Source organism: Thamnophis elegans, chromosome 16 (genome assembly GCF_009769535.1).
Source record: "Thamnophis elegans isolate rThaEle1 chromosome 16, rThaEle1.pri, whole genome shotgun sequence".
NCBI lineage: Eukaryota > Metazoa > Chordata > Lepidosauria > Squamata > Colubridae > Thamnophis > Thamnophis elegans.
In genome coordinates, this window is record NC_045556.1 from 10,061,829 (window position 1) to 10,074,431 (window position 12,603).

The following is a 12,603-nucleotide window of genomic DNA, read 5'->3' on the forward strand; positions in this document are numbered from 1 at the left end:
GCTTACTTTGCGGGGAAGGTTTATTTTAGTGCATGCTGTCCAAAGTCCGATTGGGCTAATTATCCGGGGAGGTCTTATTTTCGGGGTAGATGTAACAAAACATCCACATCCAGAATTGCTAAACCCACCTTGACCGAGAATTCTGCAATCTTCTCAAGTCCTAACACAGGGGTAGTCAATCTTTTTATACCTACCGCCCACTTTTGTACCTCTGTTAGTAGTAAATTTTTCTAACCGCCCATCGGTTCCACAGTAATGGTGATTTATAAAGTAGGGAAATAACTTTTGAAGTTTGAAGTTTTGTTTTATTTATATGCCGCCATATTCCCTTTGCAGGGACTCAGGGCGGCGAACAACTCAAACGGGGAAGGGAACATACAATACAAGACACATATTTAAAATAACCAACAACCATACCTGTTGAGAGGGGAAGAGGACTCATCAACCCCAGACCTGCCGACACAGCCAGGTTTTAATGGCTTTTCGGAAGGCCGGGAGAGAGCTGAGGATCCGAATCTCCGTGGGGAGTTCGTTCCAAAGGGCCGGAGCTGAAACAGAGAAGGCCCTCCCCCGGGTCGTAGCCAGATGGCATTGGCTGGTAGACGGGACCCGGAGGAGGCCGACCCTGTGCGATCTAATTGGTCTTTGAGAGGTAATTGGCAGCAGGCGGTCTCTCAATTACCCAGGTCCAATACCATGAAGGGCTTTATAAGCCCTTTACTTTATAAAATTTATAAAGCAGAGTTACAGCAAACCCCTACTGCTCACCATGAAAGCTGGAACGCCCACTAGTGGGCGGTAGGGACCAGGTTGACTACCACTGTCCTAACACATTTGGAAGGCACCAGATTTGGAAATCCTGTACTGGAGCTTTTCTCTAGAGCAAAGCCCCCGAACCATAACCGTCAGCCACAACTTTCTCTTACCGACACACACGCGTCCATCCAGCCCAACCGCCAGGCCAGGGAAGCATTCGCATTTGAAAGAGCCGTCGGTGTTGACGCAGCGTCCGTTCATGCATATTCCTGGTGTCTCGCATTCATCAATATCTGTCCAAAGAAAAAGAGAGAGTTTTTGTTGAAGATTAAAGTTGGGTTCCCTACTTGGGATGAGAGGCAAGGGTTCCATGGAGCTGATTCATGGTGTGCAGAAATAAATAGCTCATAGTCTGTTGGGCTGAGGGACAGGGTGGCTCAGGGGCTAAGGCGCTGAGCTTGTCAATCAGAAAGGTCAGCAGTTCAGAGGTTCGAATCCCTAGCGACGCATAACGGAGTGAGCTCCCGTGACTTGTCCCAGCTTCTGCCAACCTAGCAGTTCAAAAGCATGTAAAAATGCAAGTAGAAAAATAAGAGCCACCTTTGGTGGGAAGGTAGCAGCGTTCCGTGCGCCTTTGGTGTTTAATCATGACGGCCACATGACCACGGAGACGTCTTCGGACAGCGCTGGCTCTTTGGCTTTGAAACAGAGGTGAGGACTGCCCCCTAGAGTCAGGAGTGACTAGCACACATGTGCAGGGGAACCTTTACCTTTTTAGTCTGTTGGGTGGATATCTTGAGCATCACCTTCTTCCAACTGACTCTATCTGATAAGATCCCATAGATTGGGAACCCCTCCAGATCTAGAAAGGGGCTCTCGAAGAAGGCCTGCTCAATCCTTGTAGCATTTTCTTTGAGGTCTGGATGTCTACCACAACTGATGGATTTCAGACCTGCCACAAAACTTGGTTTATTCAGGAGAGCTGTAACCTGGAGGTGAGAACGTTACGAGCTCCTGTAACGTGGAAATTTAATGAATGTCCTGTTCTTTCTCCGGCAACTGCATGTTGTACGTGTTGTTATTTATGCATTAGGCTTCGCACTTTTAACTTTATTTCTGTAAACATGTTCTGAAAGCCACTCAGTCAGCTTGGATTGGAGAGGCATATAAGCCCTGTGGGTAAATACATAAATGTCCTTCTCCTTGGCAGTTCCTTGCTTACAGAAGTGTTGAAATTACTCATAACTAGCAAAGGGGGGGGGAAAGGACCAAGTACAAGGAACTACCAAGGTGATAACTACACTACCACCAACACTGTCTGGGCAAGTTATTGTACACAGATAGGCTGCAAACCCAACACTCAAGTACACTGATGATGTTACCTAGTTGGGTAATGAAACATCTCCAAGCAAATAACCAAACTCAGAGTGGACCACAGATTCCACAATTCACTCTGAACTAAAGATATTCTCTTTTATTGCAAAGTCAATTATCTTCCAAAAGCACCAGCTGTCTCTGTCTCTCTTTCTCTCTGTCCGTGTCTCTCTCTCTGTCTCTCTCTCTCTTTTTCTCTCTCTGCCTGTCTGTGTGTGTGTGTGTGTGTATGTGTGTGTATGTGTCTGTCTGTCTCTCTGTTTCTCTCTCTTGCTCTCTCTATCTCTCTGTCTCTGTCTGTCTGTCCCTCCTTCTCTCCCTCCCTCTCTCTCCTTCTCTCCCTCTCTCTCCCTCTCTCCCCGCTCCCCTCCCCCTCTCCCCTCCCCTCCCTCCCTCTCCCTCCCTCCCTCCCTCTCTCTCTCTGTGTCTCTGTGTGTTTGTGTTTCTCTCTCTTGCTCTCTCTATCTCTCTCTGTCTGTGTCTGTCTGTCTGTCCCTCCTTCTCTCCCTCCCTCTCTCTCCTTCTCTCCCTCTCTCTCCCTCTCTCCCCGCTCCCCTCCCCCTCTCCCTCCCCCTCTCCCTTTCTCTCCCTCTCTCTCTCCCTCTCTCTGTGTCTCTGTGTGTTTGTGTTTCTCTCTCTTGCTCTCTCTATCTCTCTCTGTCTCTGTCTGTCCCTCCTTCTCTCCCTCCCCTCCCTCCTCTCTCCCTCTCTCTCTCCCTCTCTCTCTCTCTCTCCCCCTCTCCCTCCCCCTCTCCCTTTCTCTCCCTCTCTCTCTCCCTCTCTCTCCCTCTCTCCCTCTCTCCCCCTCTCTCTCCCCTCCCCCCCTCTCTCTCCCTCCCTCCCTCTCTTCCCTCTCCCTCTCCCTCCCTCTCCCTCTCTCTCTCTCTCTCTCTCTTTCTCTCTCTCTCTCTCTCTGCATGGATTTATTTTTGCTCTCCCATAAAGTACCACAATCCTTCCTGGTCTTCCAATTTTCAGGCTCCGCACATACCAGAGAATTGATCGCAATTGTGTTCCCGAATTTGTTTGTTGCTTGGTTTGACACAAACACGCGCTCACACACTCCAGCAGGAAATAAATGACTTTCTTTTCCTGATATGGTGATTGTGCCTTTAACCCACCCACCCTCCCTCTTCTCTCTCTCTCTTTCAAAACACTGAGAATTAGAGAAATCTTTTAAAAATACCGAGTGGGTAGATGCGTAACCTTTCACAATATAATCATATCCTAACATCTCCCTTCAGTATACACAACATTTGGCATGGGTGGCCTTTTCCTTCTTTTGCCCATCCCCAGCCCCCCAACCTTAAAAGGGCAAATGGAGAGCCAAACACCTCTGTGTTTCATTTAGCTTGTGTTATTTGGCACACAATACAGTCTGGCTAGTTCAAAATTCCAACTGCTTATATCTTTGGCGCATTCGCTTCTAATCTCCAAGCCAAAAAGGCGAACAAATTGTTAGAACTTTCCTCAGTTCCCAGCACCGTCCTTAAGCAAAAGGTTATGTTTCAACCTCTTTGCAATAAAAGACAAAATTGTGCTATGGTCTAGCATGGGGATTAAATGCCTTGAGTCTGGGCCTTGAATCTAACAGTTTAGTGGGTTTGCAAGATAGCCCTGAGTTGTATATCTATGGAGATTCTCAGTCATCCAGGTCATGGTTCTCCCCAAGGTGCTTTTTCAAAAGGCAACTGGGATTCATTTTTCCTTGAAGCCCTTTCGCTCCTCATCTGAGAAGCTTCTTCAATTCGCTTGTAGAACTGAAGAAGCTTCTTGGGTGAGAAGCGAAACATCTTCAGGGGGAAAACGAAGTCTAGTTGCCTTTTGAAAAAGCACCTTGGGGACAGCCCTGGGCTATCTTACAAATTATTCCAGAGATACTCTGAAGCAGAGATTATTGCATGAATATTCACTTATTTTACAGCAGAGAATATTTTAAAGACCAAAGGGGGACGATACACTTTTGGCAAATAATGCAGTGAATGCAACAATTATACAAAATGGGCGAGGCCATAGTTTATTTGGATGCTAGATTTATATATCCTGTCCTTCTTTCATTCAAGGCACTGAGCACAATGCTTTTTCCTCCTATTTTACACACAACAATAACCGCTATGAGATAGGTTTGTTGAAAGAGTGTGCCAGGGTAATGATTTAAGAGCTGACCAGCTGCTATGATGATGTAATGCTGAGAATGCAAGGTTTTTGGGCTGATATCACTTTAAGAGCCTGTAATAAGAAGAGGCCCTGTTGGATCGTATCTCTCTCTCCATGTGTGCTTCCATGCTGTAATTGCTGATTGCTGTTTGTTTGAGGTCTGGCTACAGTATGTGTATGTATATATTCTTTGTAGATAAAACCACTATTTAAATACAGACTCTGTTTACTGTATTTGCTCCAGGGTTGTCTCACATAGTGACACTGTATGCACTTTGACAGAGAGTGACTGGTTCAAAGTCACCCAGCCAACTTTCATGTCTTAAGAAGATTAGAACTCACAGTCTTCCAGTTTCTAGTTTATCTGCAAATTGGCTCTCATACCTTGCACATAAGCAAGATCAAAATTTTATGCATTTCTTTTTCCTGGGTCTTGGAAGATGAGTTGGACACACAAGAAATAAACTCAAAAGACTCAACCATTTTCCTTCCCTCACAAGAGATTACCCTCAAATGAATGATGTGTTGTTCTTTTGTTGTGTCCTTGGAACATCATAACACCCCATTTTGTGGTCAAAATGCATATTGCCAAGGAGCTTCTCAAATCCAGAACATTTGAAAAGGTCTTCATTAAAACAGCCAAGTTTTCTTCTGTGTTGGAACACAATAATTGTATTAACACAATACCAAATTTGATGCAGAGTGTTTAGGATCATATATTTGCCCCTGCATGCTTCATATTAAGTATATCACCCATGGATGTTTGTCCATCGTGTTCGAAGATGACCTTGACATCTAGAGGGTTGTGGGCTGTCCACGATGTGTCCGCAGGTAGCTGGTAAGGTCAATATGGGCCTGAAATGTTCTGCCGTGTCGTGTGTGGGCACCATTGTTACAGCATTGGCTGCTCTGGCTTTGCGGAGTGCCCGCTTCTCTTCTGCCATGGTTGTCCTTCTGTCCTCAGGTGTCTGGCAGCCTTGTTTGATCGACGTGCGTCATGTCGATCGGTCTTGTGCCAGGGTTTCCCAGGAGGTGGTGTCGATATACAGGGACTTGAAGGAGGCTTTCAACGTTTCTTCGTATCACCTCCTTTGTCCCCCGTGCAATCGCTTTCCTTGAGACGGTTCACCATAAGAGGAGCTGTTTGGGGATGCAATGGTCTGGCAACATGGCCTGCCCAGCGTGTCTGGGCATTCGTCAGCAGGGTGTGAACTGATGGCAGGCCTGCTCTGGAGAGGACCTCTGTGTCTGGAGAGGACCTCTGTGTCTTTTGAGTCCAGACCTCTGTGTCTGTGACCTGCCACCGGACGCTTAGTATTCTACGGAGGCAGGTCGTGTGGAAGTGGTTCAATCGCCTACCCTGCCTCCAAGCCCAAGTCTCACTGGCATACATCAAGATAGTTAGCATTATTACTCGGTAGCATCACCCATTGCAATGTCCGCAGATAAGCACTTACCTCTGCAGTAACGTCCATCTGGGGCTAACTGGAAGCCAGGTTTGCAAATGCACTTAAAACTCCCATCTTCGTTGATGCACATCCCATTAAGACACATGTTCCGTATGCTGCATTCATCCATATCTAAAAAGAAACCAAACCCACAGTCAAACCAAAGTTCATCATTGTTAAAGAGCGGGACATTATCCCAAGCGAACAGCATCTGTTCATATGTTACAAGTAAAGTAAGGCTCTCAGCATTGTGGACCACACATCGTTTTGTTTGCAGCTACTAGAAATTACACCGCAGTAAGATCTGGAGGAACACAAGTTCCTTCCCTGAGTTTTTTAAAAAAACAACCCGTGGGAATGTGAAAATAAATCTGGTAAACTAAACCAAAGGCTGGTATTTTGTCCCAGCTGTGACCAACCAGATGCCCACACAAGCAGGACACAAACACAGCAGGACATCTCACTCATGGCCTTAGACAAATGGCATTAGCAGATGGCCTTTGATACTGGAGGTCCAATTCTAAACTAACCATAACAGGAGAACACTGGGGAAGATATGCGGAAGGTCTTGGGGCTCTCTGACCTCGGTAGTATTCTTGCAGATGTTTCATTACCCAGACTAGGTAACAACATCAGTGTCGGTCACTAGCACAGTGTCCCTAGCACTGATTACCTGATTTGGGGATCTTCTGTGCAGAAGGAAACAAAATGTACAAAACGGTTAGTGTCTACAATTATCCGAGTAAGCTGAAACATTGTTTGCTCTTTGAGCTTGGCTGTTTCCTTGCAGATGTTTCATGACCCAACTAGGTAACATCATCAATGCTGTGATGAGGCTACCTAGTTGGGTCATGAAACATCTGCAAGAAAACAGCCAAGCTCAGAGAACTTTTGTCAGAATATTCATGGACCAGCAGAGACATGGCAATAAGGCCAGCCAATGAATAGGCATGGTAACAAGGCCAGCCAATGGGGCTTGTTTGGAAAGCAGGTCTGGGTGGAGCTTAGCCCTGTGCTCAGCTCTGAAATGAAACTAATCTAGTATTCTGCTCTGAACTCTGAACTGAAACTCCTGCCTGCTCCCCTCTGCTTCGTGCTTGCTTGTAACTGCTACCACGTTGGAAGAATCTGCTGTTGGTATTGTACATTTATTCATGTGTTATTATGCATATAAAGAAGTTAACGAACCCTGCTGGATCAGTTATCTGTGGGTGCTTATTGGGTGTGATTTCTACTGCAAACTCTGACATTTATCTATCTATCTATCTATCTATCTATCTATCTATCTATCTATCTATCTATTTATCTATTTATTTATTTATCTATCTATCTATCTATCTATCTATCTATCTATCTATCTATCTATCTATCTATCTATTTATTTATTTATTTATTTATTTATTTGTCTTGTATGCCGCCCACTCCTGGAGGACTCCGGGCGGCTCACAAAAGACAAGGGAAAGGGGGGAACGAGACAAAGACAACATATTAAAAACAAAACCAACATTCACAATTTCTGTGGAGGTAGATGCTTCTCAGCTCCCCCCAGCCTGCTGGAACAGCCAAGACTTGGTGGCTTTGCGGAAGGCCGGAAGGGTGGTAAGGGTCCGGATCTCAACAGGGAGCTCGTTCCAGAGGGCCGGAGCTGCAACAGAGAAGGCTCTCCCCCGGGGAGTCGCCAGCTGACATTGGCTGGCAGATGGAATCTGGAGGAGACCCAACCTGTGCGATCTAATTGGTCTGAGAGAGGTAATCGGCAGGAGGCGGTCCCTTGACATACTTCAAGGACTCCAACGTTCAAGTGTTGGTCTAATTGGGTAATAAAACATCTGCAAGAAAACCACCATGCTCAGAGAGCATCGACGACCTCACAGTTCAACTCCGAGCTAATATTCTCCTTGATACAGAAATCCCAAATAGTGGTCACATCTGCAGCCATATTTAATAATGTACCATTTTTTTTCAAATTCAGACAAAATTCTGAATTTGAGGTTATAGACAAGGACAGGCCATTACTTCAGGAGCTGATGCAATTCAGATGCCTCAGCGGCTTTTTGGCAGCATGGAAAAAAATGGCACGAAAAAATGTTCTCTCCGATCACACTTTGTACTGCAGTGGTTTTATCGCTGTTAAATCATGGGACATAGTGAGGGTGAAGCGGGGGAGAAATGAATGAATGAAATAACTTGACAGATTTCCAGATAAAGAATATCTTGGCCAATACCTAAAAGCAGCTCAAACTTTTAGCCGTTCCCTCCAAACTAGGATTAAGACCTCGCACCCAAGCAGGAGACCCTACACCATTTCTGACAGCCTCTTCTGGAAAGCCTCCAGTGATGAAGCTCCCGTAACTTCTGAAGGCAACTTCTGTTCCGTTGGTTGATTGTTCTCACTGTCAGAAAATTTCTCCTTATTTCCAGGTTGAATCTCTCCTTTTTTTCAGTTTCCATCCACTATTCCTTGTCTGGCCTTCAGGTGCTTTGGAAAATAGCTTGACCACCCACCCCCCTCCTCTCTGTAGCAGACTGTCAAATATTGGAAGGCTGCTATCATGTCTCCCCTGGTCCTTCTCTTCACTAGACTAGCCATGCCCAGTTCCTGCAACCGTTCATCGTATGTTTTAGCCTCCAGTCCCCTAATTATCTTGGTTGCTCTTCTCTGCACTCTTTCTAGATTCTCAACATCTTTTTTATAGTGTGGTGACCAAAACTGGATGCAGTATTCTACCCTGTTTCCCCAAAAATAAGACCTCCCTGGATAATAAGCCCAATCGGGCTTTTGAGCGCATGTGCTAAAATAAGCCCACCCTGAAAATGTTGCAACACAGCAGCAGCCATGAGGTGATCATGCACCTCAAAAATAATAAGACCTCCAAAAAGAATAAAGGTTATTTTTGGGGGGGGGGAATAAGACCCTGTCTTATTTTGGGGGGAACATGGTAGGTGTGGTCTTACTAAGGCTTCATAGACTAGTATTAATACCTCCCATAATCTTGTGTTTATCTCTCTGTTAATGCAATTTAGGATTGCATCAGCTTTTTATGCTGCCACCAGATTAAAGATCAGCAAAGTAGCAACTCACGTTTATCCCTGAAGGACAGTGACCTTAAAAGAATATTCAAAATCGAGAAATTCCCCTTAATATTGAAATGACTCCTCTGTCTATGGCATGTTTGCCTTCTTCTGACATTCTAAATCAGGCAGAAGTAATTTATGGTTTTTAAAAATGTGTCTCTATCCCAAACAAGAATGTTGGCCCCGAGTCTCAGAGCTGAATCACTGAGATAATATTCTGCCAAAAAATGCGCCTTGTGACCAGCACTTGAATTTTTGTTAAATGTGAGCAGATGGCCGACCCCTCTCTGTATAGGAAAATGTAATAAACCCACTTTGCTTTTTATTTCAAAGGAGAGAAGCTCGCAAGGGTTTCTCAGGCCCTGTGATGCAATTTTGTGTAACAGTGAGAGAAAACCAATATTTATTTATTATTTTTCCCCAATGGCCGATATCTCACAGGAGTAGCAAATCCCGTGAGATTTCAACCGTCCAATGTCCAAATTCAATGCAAAGATTTGGTGGAACTGGTGAGATTTTGGTGAACGGATTGTTTCAACACACCAAAACTGTGTTTGCATTTCTTAAAAGGACCAGGATATGTTGCAAGAGTTCCTTGCTAATGAGTTCAGGATGCTTCGGACGATCTAAAGAGCATTCCCAGGAGTATCTCTTTCCATCATAAAAGCTGTTTATGAAATTTCTTATTTCTTTCAGATCTCATGCAGTTTAGTACCCACTGATCCAACCACACAGAGTAACAAGAGTTGTAAGGGACCTTGGAGGTCTTCTAGTCCAACTCCCTGCTCAAGCAGGAGACCCTAGATCAGGGATGGCAAACCTTTTCGGCACCAAGTGCCAAAAAGGAAGTGTACACACTCATCTGGGCTGCAATCAGGAAGAGGAGTTGCCCAAGGGGTCTGCACGTCCCGAGAAATTTACTTCCAGTTTTGTGCGCCAGCTGGAAAATCTTCTGGATACTGACACTCATGCGCACACGCCGATCAGCTGACCTGCGCACATGCTCACAGACCAGTTCTTCCAGTTGCCGCATGCACAAAGGCGAGCTGATCGTCACACGCGCATGCACACCAGAAACCCAGAAGAGGAACGGCTGACGCCAGGCGTGCCAGGTGACATGATTCCATGTGCCACTTTGGGCACGCCTGCCATAGGTTTGCCATCACAGCCGTATACCATTCTAGACCTATGGCTGTCCAATCTCTTCTTAAAAACTTTCAGTGATGGAGCACCACAACTTCTGAATGCAAGTTGTTCCACTAATTGAGCCGAGGTGGCGCAGTGGTTAGGGTGCAGTACTGCAGGCCACTTCAGCTGACTGTTATCTGCAGTTCAGCGGTTCAAATCTCATGGCTCAAGGTTGACTCAGCCTTCCATCCTTCCGAGGTGGGTGAAATGAGGACCCGGATTGTTGGGGGCAATATGCTGACTCTGTAAACCGCTTAGAGAGGGCTGAAAGCCCTATGAAGTGGTATATAAGTCTAACTGCTATTGCTATTGCTATTGCTATTGCTATTGCTATTGCTATTGCTATTGCTATTGCTATAATTAATTGTTCTCACTATCGGGAAATTGCTCCTTAGTTCTAGGTTGGCTCTCTCCTTGGTTAGTTCCCATCACACCACACAAAATTATTTATTTGACATTCTGGGGAGAATTGTGCAAATTAGGATTATGTAAAATTATGAGAATTATGGGGGAATAATTAACCCGTGGAACAGCTTGCCTCCAGAAGTTGTGGGTGCTTCATCACTGGAGGTTTTGAAGAAAAGACGGGACATCCACTTGTTTGAAATGGTATAGGGTCTCCTGCTTCAGCTGGGGTAGGACTAGAACAGGGGTGTCAAACTCAACACCCGCAGGGCACATCTGCTCCACTACGTGGTCATATCCAGCCTGGGGTGACGTTCTGGAGAACATAAGGGATCTACCTGCATCACTTCGACCCAGTCTACCCAATGCGAAAAGGAAACATGCCAGCAGTTTGGGGACTGGAGTCAAGCTGGCAATGCCCACCCAGCTGGCCATGCTCATCCAGTTGGCCACATCCAGTGAGTGACATCAAGCTAGATACATCTATCCAGTCGGCCACATCCACCCAGACCCTGAGGCCAGCCACAGCCCTGACGCAGCTCTCAATGAAATTGAGTTTGACAACCCTGGACTAGAAGACCTCCAAGGTGCCTCCTAGCTCCATTCTGATTGTGATTGTGTTTAAAGGCCACGTGGATCTCAGCCGATGAGTTGGCAAATTTAATGTCAATTCCTACAGACTGATTTAACTCAAAGCCACAGGGGATTTTACTAGTCAACACCCAAAGCAGAGAACAGAGAAGCCTTCCCAGGCAGGCAGTTACAAGAGGTGAAGAAGAAGGGACTCAGGATGGATTTGGCAGTGCTGACCTTCACAGTTCCTTCCATCAACTGACACATGAAAGCCGGCGTTGCAAACACAGTGGAAGCTGCCGTCGGTGTTAATGCATCGTCCATTGTTACATATCCGGCCGTTCTGCAAACATTCATCGACATCTAAAAGAAAAGCCGAGAGAGACATAAATACAGGTGCATGAGTTAGCACGAAACAAGCAACGTGAGTTGCTATGGAGGATTCCACTCCTTTGAAATCACAAAACGCCACTCCGACCAAGCTGAACCATTCAGTTGTGTTGACTTACATTGAAGGAATGTGAACATATCTCTTTAACTTTTTTCTGCAACTGGAATCTAGTGCTTCACTTTGGCTGCTACCTGATGGAAACTGAACTTCAGGAATGATGCCACTCTGCAGGAGTCATATCAGGATTCTTTCAGATACAGATAGTCCTTGACTTACAACTGCTTATTTAATGACCATTTGAAGTAATGGTGGACCTCCCCAGAGCGACTTACAACCTCAGTTTCAAATTTTTGATGCCCCACCCTAATCATAGGATCGCATTTTGGGCACTTGGTCAGTATTTACGGCGGTTTGTAGAGTCCCATGCAGCTGTGGGTTCCTACCAGTTTTGACTACTTCAGCCGAGTAGGTAGTAACTCATCTGGCCACGCCCACAAACCGGTTCTATCGTGCTGCCATCTTGTTTTTTTGCTTCTGCATATGTCCTCACCCCTGTGGAATGGATATTTGTGTATCTCGGTCTACCTTTCTGTACACTCTATTATAAAGTCATCTCTCTTCTCATATTGCTAGCAATTCGACTTCCAGAGCTCGGGTGGGATAGGAGGGGAGGATGTTTTGGCAAAATGACACAACTCATTGAATCTCTTTTCTTCTCGTACAGCCCGTTGGGCTTAAACTTTTGTTCTCTGGGCTTTATCTTTTAATCCTCTGTTTGTTTTGTCAATCCCCCTTAATCCCGTAGAGATTTTTTTCCCCGATCTGGGCACTTCCTCTGCATGTTCCTAGTATAGTTAGAAGAAGAAGAAGAAGAAGAAGAAGAAGAAGAAGAAGAAGAAGAAGAAGAAGAGGAGGAGGAGGAGGAGGAGGAGGAGGAGGAGGAGGAGGAGGAGGAGGAGGAGGAGGAGAGGAGAAAGAAGAAAAAGAAGAGGAAGAAGAAGAAGAGGATGGGGAAGAGGAGGAGGAAGAAGAAGAGGAGGAAGAGAAAGAAGAAGAGGAGGAGGAGGAGGAGGAGGAGGAGAAGAGGAAGAGGAAGAAGAGGAGGAAGAGAAAGAAGAAGAGGAGAAGGAAGAGGAAGAGGAGAGGAAGAGGAAGAAGAGGAGGAAGAGGAAGAAGAAGAAGAAGAGGAGGAGGAGGAGGAAGGGGAAGAGGAGGTGAGGAAGAGGAAGAGGAGGA

At 45.7% G+C, this 12,603-nt stretch overlaps 1 protein-coding gene across 1 annotated transcript in view; it reads right to left on the reverse strand.

The window, feature by feature from the left end:
- FBN1 (fibrillin 1) overlaps nucleotides 1-12,603 on the reverse strand; it is a 229,298-nt gene that overhangs the window by 149,779 nt on the left and 66,916 nt on the right. The window contains exons 12-14 of the mRNA XM_032232926.1: nucleotides 11,214-11,339; nucleotides 5,745-5,867; nucleotides 927-1,049 (exon numbers count right to left, since the gene is read on the reverse strand). Coding sequence (XP_032088817.1) covers nucleotides 927-1,049; nucleotides 5,745-5,867; nucleotides 11,214-11,339 — 372 coding nt within the window. The remainder of the gene's footprint in view (nucleotides 1-926; nucleotides 1,050-5,744; nucleotides 5,868-11,213; nucleotides 11,340-12,603) is intronic.